Source organism: Giraffa tippelskirchi, chromosome X (genome assembly GCF_054371585.1).
Source record: "Giraffa tippelskirchi isolate mGirTip1 chromosome X, T2T-mGirTip1v1.2.pri, whole genome shotgun sequence".
In the NCBI taxonomy this organism is placed as follows: Eukaryota; Metazoa; Chordata; class Mammalia; order Artiodactyla; family Giraffidae; genus Giraffa; species Giraffa tippelskirchi.
Window position 1 is genome coordinate 112,477,078 of NC_137289.1, and position 13,964 is coordinate 112,491,041.

Genomic DNA, 13,964 nt, shown 5'->3' on the forward strand with positions numbered 1-13,964 from the left:
GGAGGGAAAGTTATGACCAATCTAGATAGCATATTAAAAAGCAGAGACATTACTTTGTCAACAAAGGTCCATCTAGTCAAGGCTATGGTTTCTCCATTAGTCTTGTATGGATGTGAGAGCTGGACTATAAAGAAAGCTGAGTGCTGAAGAATTGATGCATTTGAACTGTGGCGTTGGAGAAGACTCTTGAGAGTCCCTTGGACTGCAAGGAGATCCAACTAGTCCATCCTAAAGGAGATCAGTCCTGGGTGTTCATTGGAAGGACTGATGTTGAAACTGAAACTCCAGTACTTTGGCCACCTGATTCGAAGAGCTGACTGATTTGAAAAGACCCTGATGCTGGGAAAGATTGAGGGCAGGAGGAGAAGGGGACGACGGAGGATGAGATAGTTGGATGGCATCACCGACTCAATGGATATGGGTCTGGGTGGATTCTGGGAGTTGGTGATGGATTGGGAGGCCTGGCGTGCTGCGGTTCATGGGATCGCAAAGAGTCGGACACGACTGAGTGACTGAACTGAACTAATTTTTCTCCCTCCTTTCCATGAAAGGAAATAGCAAAATAATGGTGAAGGAGGAGGGCCAGGAACACCTTTAGCTGCTTCAAAAGAGCTTCAACTTCCAGGTCTTTATTGCCCAAACAGAAAATAGATTGGAAAAGGTAAAAGGTCTCTGAAGCTTTCTCAAATTTGTCCTTACAAACTTCAAGAAATTTCTAAATTGGAGGTAGGGTTAGAGTTAGAGCTGATATTCTGCTTTTGGGATTGTGTTGTGAGAGGCTCTTTTTACTTCTCCATTGACAGATTTGAGTTTAAAAAATAGAAGACATCAACATCCTGCTCGAATATTCCCTTCTTGTCCAGACCTTTGATTTTCAAATTTATATAGTGACAGAAGCCTTATTTCAAATTCTTTTCCTAAGACCACAAGAGATCAGAAGAATACCTCTTTGTACCTCTAGTCTCCACAGGGCGGCAGCTGATAATGTTGCCCTCCTTCTTGTTAATGTGGAATCACACCTCCAATAAACCAATAAATCTTAGCAGATAAGCTATTAAAAAAAACAGTTCTGGCTTTGCACAGCAGTGAGGGACTGTCAATAACTATTAAATCTGAAGCCGTGTAAAACAACCTTAATAATCAATGGGGGAAATCACAATTGTTCTGTGACTTAAGTTTTTTTGGCAAAACATTACATACTCTTTTCTAGTCAGTTATAAAGGCTTAAGGAGATGAAAAAAAAGAGTAAACCTGATATATATTTAGTACATTGTCATTTAAAACATCAGAAACATCAAGAATTACAGTGTTTTATTTCTTTATAAAAATTATCAGATAGTTTGAACAGTGTATGCTGTCTTCTTATCACGTTTGTTGTGCTTTGGTCAATTGTTGTACTTCTAAGTTTGAATCAACTTCCAACATTTTATCCTCTGAACTCTTAATATTGTGAAATCCCTCTGAGAATTCCTTTAATTCTTTAAATATTTATTATTTGGCTGTTCTGTGTCTTAGTTATGGCATGTGGAATCTTCTAGTTGCAGCACATGGGATCTAGTTCCTTGACCAAGAATTGAACCTGGACCCCCTGCATTGGGAGCACAGTCTTAACCACCTAACCACCAGGGAAATCCTGACAATTCCTTTAGTGGTGTGAAATGTTTTACTGGTATCACTTCCTCTGTAATATCTTCATACTTTTGGTCACACCACTGGAATCGTTTATGTCAATAAGTTTGTCTTCACTAAGTTTCTCTAGCTAAATAGCTAGAACCTCTCAAATAGTAGCAGGGTCAACAACCCCACAGTCAGCTATTTCTTCTATAAATACATTTGCATTCACATTTAACTTGTCAATGTTATCATTTTTTCTTTGTCTGCTGCATTTTCACCTCTTTCAGAAAACTCTGTCTTTTAATTATCCATTTTTTATTAAAATGTCACATGGGCTTATCACTGGAAGAAGAGAAGACAGAACAACTATACTCTTTAATGTCTGTAGGTGAACTGGGTAACAGCTGCACAGTGAGCAATCAGCAACAGACTTTGAAAGAAGTGATGTGATTGGTCACCAATCATGAAGTGCATCTGTTATGTACACAGTGATTTGTGAACTGAAAGGCCAGCAATGAAATTTTTACTTTAGGCAACTAAACCCAATTAATGTCCCATGGCAACTGAAATTTGAACTGTGTACTTGGGCGACTGGTGTTATTTACTAAACTGTGGTAATTAAAATTCCTGAGTGTGGGGACCATACAAAGGAACGACTGTTTGTACTCCAGATACATTCCCATCATAGGCTTCCTTTCACATGCTACTCCTTCTGTCCACAACACTCTCCCCACAGCTATCAAGCTCTCTTTCTCATCCTTAGGCTGGGGGCTTAAATACCACCTCCTATGAGATTCCTTGCCTGATTGTAGCAAGTAATCTCTGCTTTGCCTTCATTTTCCTCAAAACACCTATCACAACTTTTAATACAGCGGGTTGGCCAGAAAGTTTGTTTAGGTTAGAAAACCAGAAGGAACTTTCTGGCCAACCCAATATATTTGTGTCTGTCCACTGCTTACTTTTTTTTTTAAGGACTTTTTTAAAAATATTTATTTATTTATTTATTTTTGCCTGCATAAAGTTTTAGTCACAGCACATGGGATCTGTTGTGGCATGCAGGCTTCTCTCTAGCTGTGGCATTCGGGCTCAGTAGTTGTGGTGCCTGGGCTTAGTTGCCCTGCAGCATATGGAATCTTAGTTCCCCAACCAGGGACTGAACCCAAGTTCGCTGCATTGGAAGGCGGATTCTCAACCATTGGGCCACCAGGGAAATCCCTGTTCACTGCTGACTTTTAATCTTCCCGTTAAATTACATGATCCACGATGTCAGAGGTCCTGCCTGTTTTATTCATTAATATATCCCAGTGCTGCTTGCAATGCCTGGAATATAGTAGGCATTCAATAAATATTTCTTAAGTAAATGAATGATTGAATGAGGTAGAAGTAAATCAATTTGTATAAGAAATTCAGCAGATTTCTGGGCATGAATTTAGAGAGATTCGCCATGATGGATTTTTAAGGCCATGACTGAAGTCTGATGACCAAAAAGGATACCAAAAGTGCCCCACCCCAGAAAGAATTAATGTTAAGGCAAGAGCAAGTGTGGGCTGTGGTCCAGGCTAAACACAAGGCCTAAGAGTCATGGAGGAGAATTAATTGTGGCCTGGTATGTTGCTAAAGTTGAAATTCCCTAAGGTTCTACAGTATTTGCACTACTGGGAAGAATAGTTGAACATACACACATGAAACCAAAAAAAGCACATTATAACCTTGAATCCTACAGATAGTAGCCTGAGACAAGTGCAAAAACTAGAAAACTGGTCAGAGTACCTGGTGGATGAGTTTTTGTCCATAGCACCATGAGGGTCAAATCCAAAATATATTAATAATGAACTATACCAGTATTTTGGTTACCTCTCTCCATGAACCCCTTTTGGACAGAATAAGTTCCCAGGGTTCTTGGGGACAAAAAGATTGGAGCAGTAGTAGATCCTGTCCATCTGTCATACCAGCCTGACAGGGTTTGAGGGATTAACTGGAAAATTTCTTAAAAGTTATATCTCATGCATTGAACATGGAATGGTGTTCTGTTTCACATATGATAATATACATGTTTCAATGCTATTCTCCCAGAACGTCCCACCCTCACCTTCTCCCTCAGAGTCCATAAGATTGTTCTATGCATCTGTGTCTCTTATTCTGTCTCGCATATAGGGTTATCGTTACCATCTTTCAAATTCCATATATATGCATTAGTATACTGTATTGGTGTTTTTCTTTCTGGCTTACTTCACTCTGTATAATGGGCTCCAGTTTCATCCATCTCAGTAGAACCGATTCAAATGTATTTTTTTAATGGCTGAGTAATATTCCATTGTGTATATGTACCACAGCTTCATTATCCATTCGTCTGCTGATGGACATCTAGGTTGCTTCCATGTCCTGGCTGTTGTAAACAGTGCTGCGATGAACATCGGGGTACACGCGTCTCTTTCAATTCTGGTTTCCTCGATGTGTATGCCCAGCAGTGGGATTGCTGGCTCAGGGCCGGGGCAGTGGGATGACCCAGAGGGATGGGATGGGGAGGGAGGTGGGTGGGGGGTCCAGGAAGGGGAACACATGTAAACCCATGGCTGATTCATGTCAATGTATGGCAAAAACTATTATAATATTGTAAAGTAATTAGCCCCCAACTAAAATAAATAAATTTATTAAAAAAAAAAGTTATATCTCACCTGCTTAAGGGGGTCATAATGCTTACACCATTGAAAAACCATTAGAGCAGCCACCATATTTTCTCAGTTCTATCCAGGAGGTGGGGCAGGAAATGTTGGCTTGGGAAAAAGAACTGTTTTTCATAGATATCAAGAGCTAACCAGGACAGTTTATCACTGGAAGGAAAGCAAACACAATGGTTCCAGTTTAAATTCCTATCCTGTTTACTGTCTCTTCATAGACCTCCCCTTGGCTCCAAAATGGAGTTGCCATGCCTCTTTCCTAAGCTACTTAAAAATTAGAGGAAAATTGAAAACCTCCACACCTGTACCATGTTAAAATGCCTCCATTACAGGCACCCTCCTTTTTTTTCTTGTTCGTGTTAAGCATTTCTTGCTTTCTGGTGATAAACCCACATTCTAGTTAGCCAGATAAAACTGCTGACCTAAATGGCTTTTAAGTTCTCATAGAGACCCTGTGCTTCAGTTGGAAGCAGCCCAGTCTGGTTCATGAGTACCCAAACCAAGGCCAGAGTCACTATTTCAGTGTTCCCATAAAATGCTTGGTCTCTTTGTACTCGAGTGTGTCTCCTCGGTAAACCAGACCTAAACCACATTATCATTCTTCAGCCAACACATAACAGGGAGGATATAGTATTGGAGAAAACAATGAGAAGCATGTATAGATTTTTCCCTCAAAACTGTCATGGCAATCGGGTTAAAGCCAGAGCTTTTGAAAACAGGCAAGACTCATTCATTACATTACTTTTATCCCTTCAAAAATAATTACAGAGGTTTTTCAACCCTAGATCACTGAATGCTAAGAAGTTAGGCCAAGGTAATAGTAGACCCTTGTGTTAGCTTTACCCAAATATCTTCCTAGCTAAAAAATGGAAGAGAATTTTCTATTGGCAGAATGAAACCTTTCATTGCTAGAGAGGATTTTCCAACTCTAGTAAATTGTTTGGAGTATGGGGGAAGACCTGGATGTGTTCCCTTGTATAACTGTATTTTGTTGGAAGAGAAAGTGCTGAATTTGAGTAAAATGTGGTCAGTCAGAAACAGACTTTGCCAGAGTAGGAAAAAACTCAGTGTTAAATGATATTTTGATCCCCATGGAGAATTTGAGATAAAGACTTTAGCTTCTGGAGGCATAACAGAGGGCCAATGGATGATATGGCAGAGATTTTTTGGTTTCTTTAACATTACAGACTGATACAAAGGCAAAATTTCTTGTTTTTTTTCCTTCTTTACTGAGATATTTTGGCTTAACTTTAAAAAAAGAGGGGGGATATTGAATAAGGGTAGATTGTCCAGTTTGATGAGTTTGGAAGGATCAAAGTCATCAAGCAATGGAATGAAAAGAGCAGTGGTTTTAAATACTCAAATTCGAGTCCTAGTTTGACTATGACCTTGGGATGATCATTTTCCATTTTTGGCTTTAAATCCTCATTTGAAAAAGTAAGAAAATGAACTGCAAATCAGTGATCCTTCATGTCTTTGTCTTCCACAACACTCATGAAGTTCATATATACAAGATTTCCCACAGGCCACACTGGAGCCATCTGAATTCTCAGTGGCTGAACTTTCATTTCATCCCATTGTTTCCATCTCAGAAAAAAAATATGCATTGCATATTGCAATGCATGCCAGGGAGAGTGATTCTTTTTTCACAAAACCCTTGAATATGATCTAATTGATCTGGAAAATCAAAGCACAAATTGTTTCCAAATTTCTCTATTATTAAACATAATGATAATTTATTAATAAAATATACTTGCAGCCTTTCTCACTGTTGCCACATGCTTGTATGCAGTATAAATTACTACTGATAACTGGGTGAATAAAGGATATCAAAGCTAACTTAGATTGTCAGTATTCTAAAACTTCAAAATTAGCCCTCATCTGAAAATTGAAGACTGGGATAAGGATTAGCTTCATGTAGACTTACTACTAAAGGGCTGGAAACCAGAAACTGTTGAAAATCTGTGGCCACCTCTCCTTCTTTTATCTTGGTTAAATCACCAAATTACTAAAAATAACAAACTAGAAATAAAACCCCAATTCTACTCTTGGCCAAGGGAAACATCACGACCCCATCCTTTCTTGGTCTCTTGCCTTGCAGAGTTTTCTGAAGTCAAGACATATGTTTTTAAAAGGCATTTATTTTCAGTTATGAAGGAAAATGTGAATAATCAAAGAGGACTGTTTTCTCTCCACGACATGAGAGCATGGATGGCCTGTAATGGCTGTGTCTGAGTCTGTGTGTCCACGTGTGTGCAGATGGGCATGTGTGTGGGATGAAGGGAACTTAATGAGTTCTGTAAGCCCTTAGAGAGGTCTGGAATGAAATACCTGAAAACCAGTCACCTCTGGCTCCAATCCATAACCTCCACAGAATTGGGTGGCTTAGCTCAATATTCTCTGAAGAAATTTCTATTTGTGAGATGAAATTGAACTGCACTTACAAATGGGTCTTCTCTGATAAAGAAAGATATTTTTTTAGTGGTTTCTTTAAAAGCTCTGTTTCCCATAATAGGCAACAAATCATAGAATACTGGCTATTATCCAAACACAGCCAGGCTCTCGAGCCTTGTTTGTGAGATGAAAAGCCTATGGATTTGGGTGTTTTCGGCAGTCTTGGTGTCTGATCCTATTAATTTTGTAAAAAAAAAAGGAAATAAAGAAAAGAAAATTGACTAAAAATGACTGATCTGGGAACTGTAGATGGATTCAGCCTCACTCAAGTGGTTATTTTATCATGTCCATGGCCATATGGCTGCTCACTTCAAAACTGTGAAGCCCCTACTTTGTAGCATTGCCAAACCCTAACCACGCATTTCCTACTACTCTCTAGTGCTAAACTCATGTGGTATATTTCATAGCAGGGACCCTCCACCATTCCAAGAGAGATGGGTAGGGGGTGGGTGGAGGGGTTGAAAAAGAACCCGAATCTCTGAAGAAGGCTGAAAATCAAAGTAAAAATACCATATAGGTGGAGATGACAGGAAGATATTCTCTGTTGTTAATGGGTCATCAAAGACTGTAGGTATTATTGAGTGCTTGCTAAGTCGTTTCAGTTCTGTCCAACTCTTTGCGACCCTATGGACTGTAGACCATCAGGTTCCTCTGTCCATGGAATTCTCCAGGCAAGAACACTGGAATGGGTTGCCATGCCCACCTCCAGGGGATCTTCCTGACCCAGGGATCGAACCTGTGTCTCTTATGTCTTCTGCATTGGCAAGCGGGTTCTTCACCATTAGTGCCACCTGGGAAGCTCCACTAGGTATTACCAGAGATCAGCAAGTCTGAATTCATCTAACTGGTAATGTGGCTCATTAAAAGAGTAAGAAAGAAAAATACTCACACCACAGGAAAATTACAGCATTTCCATGTTAAGTCATTTTTCAACAGAGACTCATTCTCTATAGTTTCTAATAACATGGGTGATTCAAGGCTTTCGTATTTTCAAATAGCCAGTATGGATTTGAGCTGATTTAGTCTTACTTTTTGGAGAAGGCAATGGCAACCCACTCCAGTACTCTTGCCTGGAAAATCCCATGGATGGAGGAGTCTGGTAGGCTACAGTCCATGGTGTCGCTAAGAGTTGGACATCACTGAGCAACTTCACTTTCATTTTTCACTTTCATACATTGGAGAAGGAAATGGAAACCCACTCCAGTGTTCTTGCCTGGAGAATCCCAGGGATGGCAGAGCCTGGTGGGCTGCCATCTATGGGGTTGCACAGAGTCAGACATGACTGAAGCGATGCAGCAGCAGCAGCAGTCCTACTTTTGCCTCAGCCCCCACTCACTGTGAGAGACAGCTAGCCAGGATTTTCAGAGTCATAGTCTGGCTACTGGATATAGACAATAGAATGTTAATAAATACCCAAAAGTGTCTAAATATTTGTTTCTTACTTTTGGTTTTGGCTGCGCTGTGTGGCATGTGGGATCTTAGTTCCCGAACCAGGGATCAAACCTGTGCCCCCTGCAATGGAAGTGTGGAGTCTTAACCACTGAACCACCAGGAAATTTCCTGCCTAAATACTTGGAAGAGGCTTTACTAGCAAAAATTTAACCTGTAATAATGTTAAAAGGGGGGCTTCCTTGGTGGCTCAGATGGTAAAGAAGCCAACTGCCAATGCAAGAGACATAACAGACACGGGTTCTATCCCTGGGTCAGGAAGATCTCCTGGAGAAGGGCATGGCAACCCACTCCAGTATCTTGCCTGGAGAATTCCATGGACAGAGGAGCCTGGCGGGCTACAGTCCATGAGGTCACAAAGAGTCAAACACGACTGAGTGACTAACACTTTCACTTTCAGTGGTAAAAAAAAAACAATCATCACTGTGATTTTCAAAGAAAAGTATAAATTTACTCTCCAAGCTTTGGTTATTCATTCAGTTGATATTTCTAGTTCAGTGATGAGTCTTTGTTAAAAAAAAGTATGGAATAAAATTTCATCACACTCTTAATAGATGTAACTCAGTGGGATGGAATGATAAAATAATGAACACTTGCCTGTCACTTTACAGTTTCCATACAAATTATCTTACAGATTACTGCTAGACTGTGAATTCGTGTGTCTGGAATGAAATAACTTTTTATCTTATTTATCACTGTATCTCCAACACCTTCCTTAGGGCATGGCACAAAGTAGGCACTCAATAACTATGTATTAAATAAATAATTGAACCACCCTGTGATGTAGGCAGAACATGTATTACACTTTCTCTCATTTTGTAAGTGAAGCAACATCAAAGAAAAGTTTAGTAGCTTGCTCAAGGTCATATAGCCAATGAGTGGTTGTGACAGGCCTTGAACCCAGTTCTTTAGACTCTAAACCTGAGCTTTCCTCTGGCTTCTATTGTCTAGCTCTGACACTAACTAGTATACCTCATTATCTCTCTGGACCTCATTTGCCTTATCTCTAAAATAAGAGAAGGCATTATTCCATAGCTCTGAGGTCCCAACTGCATCTAATTCTATGGGTGTAATTTACAGTATCATTTACTATGTCGTTCTGGCTTCTGAGTGGTGCTAAACATAGAGTCCAGAGAGTCCAGAGCTGTCAGGTGGCCCAGAGAAGGGAGGCCCAGGGCCATTTCCTAACAGTGGGAGAAAATTTCAGACTAGAAGCTTCTAACTTTAGGAAGTCATTGAGGTCATTTTGAGGTTGGTTTAGGTTGTCAAGAGGCACTGGGAAAATTCTGATTGTTAACAGGCAACTACTCCAAAAGTCTTCTGGGAACAATGTCCAAATTTGATACCATTCCTTCTCTGATTAACCCATCACCCCTGTCTCCTTTCCCGGGGGACAGGCTCCACACTGCCTTTGACTGTGTGCATGGCCAATTGACTAATTCTGAGCATGATGTAGCTTTTTTTCCTTAAACATTTATTTTTATTTATTTGGCTGCACCATGTCTTAGTTGAGGTATGCAGGATCTTAGTTCCCTGGCCAGGGATTGAACCTGGACCCCCTGCATTTCAAGCGCAGAGTCTTAGCCACTGGACCTCCAGGGAAGTCCCAGGATGAAGCTTTGTAATGAATTCATTGGAGACAGCCTCCTTTCACATGCTAACAAAAAATTCAGAAATCAATTTCAAATTTAGATTTTCTTTTAAAAATATCATTATCATCATCACATACAAGGCTCCTTTCCAGCAGCTTGAAAGTATTTATCTAGTCATTCTTTTGGGGTCTGTTTTTTTTAAAGAATGAATCAATCCCCATGCTCTAGAATGATATATTGTTTTCAGGCAAACCTAAATACAAGCGGAAGGCCCCATGGAAATTAGTTTCTCTCATTTCCTTCAGCCACTTGCTCCTTTAGAATGTACACACATGGAAGTTGTCAACAACATTTAGTCTGTTATACCTGCCACAGTCCTCCCATCCCAACCCCAGCCCCTAGCACCCCATGAAATTTGATTACAGGGGATTGAGAAAAGAAAGCTCAGCTGGAATTGGAGACAGCTGTCTCCAATAAGGATAGAACCTGGCACTATAACAGAAACAATATAGTGGAAAGCGGCTTTAGGAGGTGGCACTCCTCTGCAGAATAGAACTTCATTTATCACCACGGCTCCTAAATCAGACTCGAATCTCTGGCCATCACTTACCGAAAATTTCGAACCACGAAATTGTGACCATTTCTAAGAGCTGCATTGTTCAACAGGGTCCTTAGATTAAACAGCATCTTCTTTTGATCGTGTAAAGGGTGATTCTGTGCTGTTGAAAATGCTGCACCAAGGTAGCCAGTGGGGTCCACCTGAAAGCTAAGAGTGCTTTTGATCACAGTGAGAGAGCAAAGGTAATATTGCCCTTCAACTACCTTATCAAGTTCCCCTGGCTAGAGATATTGCAGGGCAGGGTCCAGGAGCATTTGAACTTTAAGCCAAGCTCCACTATTGTGTATTTTTTGGGTGAGGGGGAGTCTTAACACTTTTGGTGCTCAGACTTCTCATTTTTCATAATATATTTATGCTGTCACATACTTGTACCAAATCAATTAACAAGTACTCATTGAGCATATAATATATGCAAGAGACTGCAGGGCTGGCTGCTGCAAAGGTACATAGAAATAACTTATTCAGAAAATGTGAATTGGCAATGCAAAACCCCAGATGTAGACATGACATCCCTGAGTATTTCCAGTGATAGCACTTTCCTCCCTCTAAGCCTCAGCCTATCCACAGAAACAAACAGAAAGACGTGCCCTGGAAGGTATTTTTTTTGGGAGGGGTGGCAAAAAAGCTGGAGGGGGGCTGGAGATGGAGTAAAAAGATCTCAAGCCTGCAGCTCCCATTGTGCCTTGCATAATAAGTAAGGAGCTGCCTAGTAATTCCTGCAGAAACCCATCATCTGCATAAGTGAGGAGATGGGGTACCAAATGTTCCTCCCCTTGCAGCCTCTCTGGACCACTAAGGGGCCATCCAGAGGTTCACATTCATTCATCCATAGTTGTAGATCGGATGTTTTCAAAATCTGTTCTGTGGTGGATACTGGGCGAGACTGGAATTTCAGGGAAGGAAGATGATCTCGTCTTTGCAGACTTTAGAATTTGGTAAAAGTCATAAATCTGTAAATAAATACCCATAATAGATGCCTATAGGGGATGCCTTCTTGGAGACGTCCAGGTAAAGTGCAACCTCATCACAGAGAAGGGAGAAATCTGAGCGGGGGAGGGTGGGATGCAGAGTAAGAGGGAAAGGTAAATGCTTGATGTTTGTGGAATGCAAATAAAAATAGTGTCATTTTAAAACCAACTATGGCCACTTCAAGGGTAGGGAGGGTTGTGATGTGATGTCATAATTAATAGCAGGTAAATTTATTGACACGATTCCCTTCTACTCACAGAGAATGAGGTGGGATAGAGAGGAAAAGACCGAAATCTCCAAAGCTCTGCCACATCTTCTGTTCTGGAAAGACTATTCCAGGCAGACTGTTTGCAGAGGCGGGGCGGGGAGGGGGTGGAGGTGGTGGTGGTGAGAAAGCAGATAGTGAATGCGCCACGTGGGAGACGAGATGGCAGCTCCGTTTGAAAAGATCACTTTAAAAGCGTTGTTGAAGCGACAAAACTGGCCTCTTGTTGGAGAGCTTTTAGCAAACAAATTTGATCTACCTAATACAGGGAAGGAAACTGGATGCTTGCAGGGAGACACGAAGAGACGTGGACAAACCACACTCAAGTGCGTGCTAATGTAAAGCCCACCTCTTCAGTCAAGGATGCTACCCACACAAACAATTCATCTGAACAAAGCTCGGGGAGAAACCACGTAGTCTGCCATGCCACATGGCAGAGAACGTGGGCAGCACTGCTGAGATGCCAAAGTGACTCACAAACCCTCATCTTTCTGTGCAGGTAGGAGTTCAGTCTCCCCGAAAGGACTAAGAAACGCTTACCCTCCACTTAACCCCCAGAGAGACCGGAAGAGAGGTGCTGTACCACAAGTGCAATGAGCGTAAAGGTCATTTCACTGAATCCCAAAAGACAAGCTATCTCAATGAACATTTGGGTCACAGGTAGAAAGACAGCATACAGAGTTTGCCGTCAGTCCTCAGAATTCGTCCAGGCGCTGTTATGGACCACCCCCATGACTCCTCTAATTCCACTTCAACTGCCGGCTTTGGCTCCTGACCTAGTTCCTTGGTTCACCCAGCCCTTCATTCACTCCCTCTCCTTTGCCACCACCACCAGTAGGCCAGGGCTCTGTGCTGGGCGGGCTCTGAGGGATACAGTGATAACCAGGAACGATGAGTCCCTTCCCACAGGGAGTTCACCATTTGGAATGACTCCAGAGCACAGCTTCTGTCTCTGTCCCCTGACCTCATGCATCCTCACCAAGAGGGTAGGGCTTATCCCTTGTGCCCTTGCTTCAGGCCCTTTGGGACCTCCAGCTTGGAGGGTCCCTCATCCATCTTCCATTACTGGTGGTTGGGGATTAGGTGGGGTTCCTGGAGGAAGAAGCACTGATCCTTGATGAATTGGAATGAATTAGGCAATTGTCAAAACTGGAGGGGGGCGACAAAAGATAGACCCAAAGGAACAAATAGGGTGTGTGGGGTAACAAGAATTAGGGGAGTGGATCCACTGTATCCTTGACCATTTAAATGAAGCCCGGCCACCGCCAGGCCCACTATGAAAAACACAAAACCATGAGCATCCATGTCCTCTTTGCATCCCCTTGGTATTCGGTCTTCCCCTACATACCTGCCAATTCTTTTTTAAATTTCCTGACATAATATTTCATTCAAAATGAAGGAAATAGAGAATAAGTCTGTAATTGGAATACACTATTTTTCTATTGTCTTTTTTCCCATAAATGATTATTATTGTGATTACATTTATTGATACATATTATTAATGACACCATAATAATAATGGTGTGATTTCAGGTACAAAATCCTTCCTGCCCCCAAAAGTTTTCTTCTTCTACTTGAAATTTTCATCCATAGTATCATTGTTTGGGATTAAGCATTACTTCAGATGAAATTTATTACGTAAAATGCATAAAACAGCAACTGGTTAGGATAACACTGGCATACAATAATAATACTGGCATAGAAATAAGGTTAAAAGAAATCATTTGTAAGAGTCTCCTAGGACAGAGATCATGCTGAGGGGGTGATGACTTTTGTTGTTGGGGAAGCATACCCGCCCCCTCTTTTTTTTTTAAATTCTGGTTTTAATGTTCAGCATGCAGGTATCTTAGATTCTAGGCCAAGGATTGAACCCGGGCCTCCTTCAGGGGAAGCACAGAGTCTTAACCACTGGACCACCAGGGAAGTCCCCTGTCACTTCTTAATGCATAGGCCCACAGCTGTCTGGCTGAGGATAAAGTCCTCATACTCCTCAGTCCTGTGTGGGCAGCCATGAGGCATGTTTTACATGCTCTTCCATAGGTCCCCAGTGGGACTAAGCCCTGATCACCCACAGGAGTCACCTGCCTGTCGATTTACCCTCTATTAACTGCCTTCCGTTCACTATCTTACTTCCCTCCATCCCCTACCAGTGCTTCCTGGGATCGTCTCCCAAATAAACCACTTGAACCCAAATCCTTTTCTCAATATGTGCTTCTATGGGAACCCAGTCTTTGCCCAGGGCTACCTTCTTAACAGTTTTTCAGTGCTCTGCTTCTTCGTCGTTTCCCCGGGGCCCTCCTATCTCTGATTTGGGCTTTCAGTGT

General features: G+C 41.6%; 1 protein-coding gene and 1 non-coding gene across 2 annotated transcripts in view; both read right to left on the reverse strand.

Annotated features, from left to right (window-relative positions):
* The window catches only part of OTC (ornithine transcarbamylase), a 77,008-nt gene extending 66,534 nt beyond the window's left edge, over positions 1-10,474 (reverse strand). The window contains exon 1 of the mRNA XM_081565128.1: positions 10,398-10,474. Within this exon, the coding sequence (XP_081421254.1) occupies positions 10,398-10,474 (77 nt within the window). The remainder of the gene's footprint in view (positions 1-10,397) is intronic.
* Positions 9,725-9,797, reverse strand: TRNAS-UGA (transfer RNA serine (anticodon UGA)). The gene has a single exon. It is a non-coding gene; the product is annotated as a tRNA-Ser (tRNA).
* Positions 10,475-13,964: the final 3,490 nt, after the last annotated feature.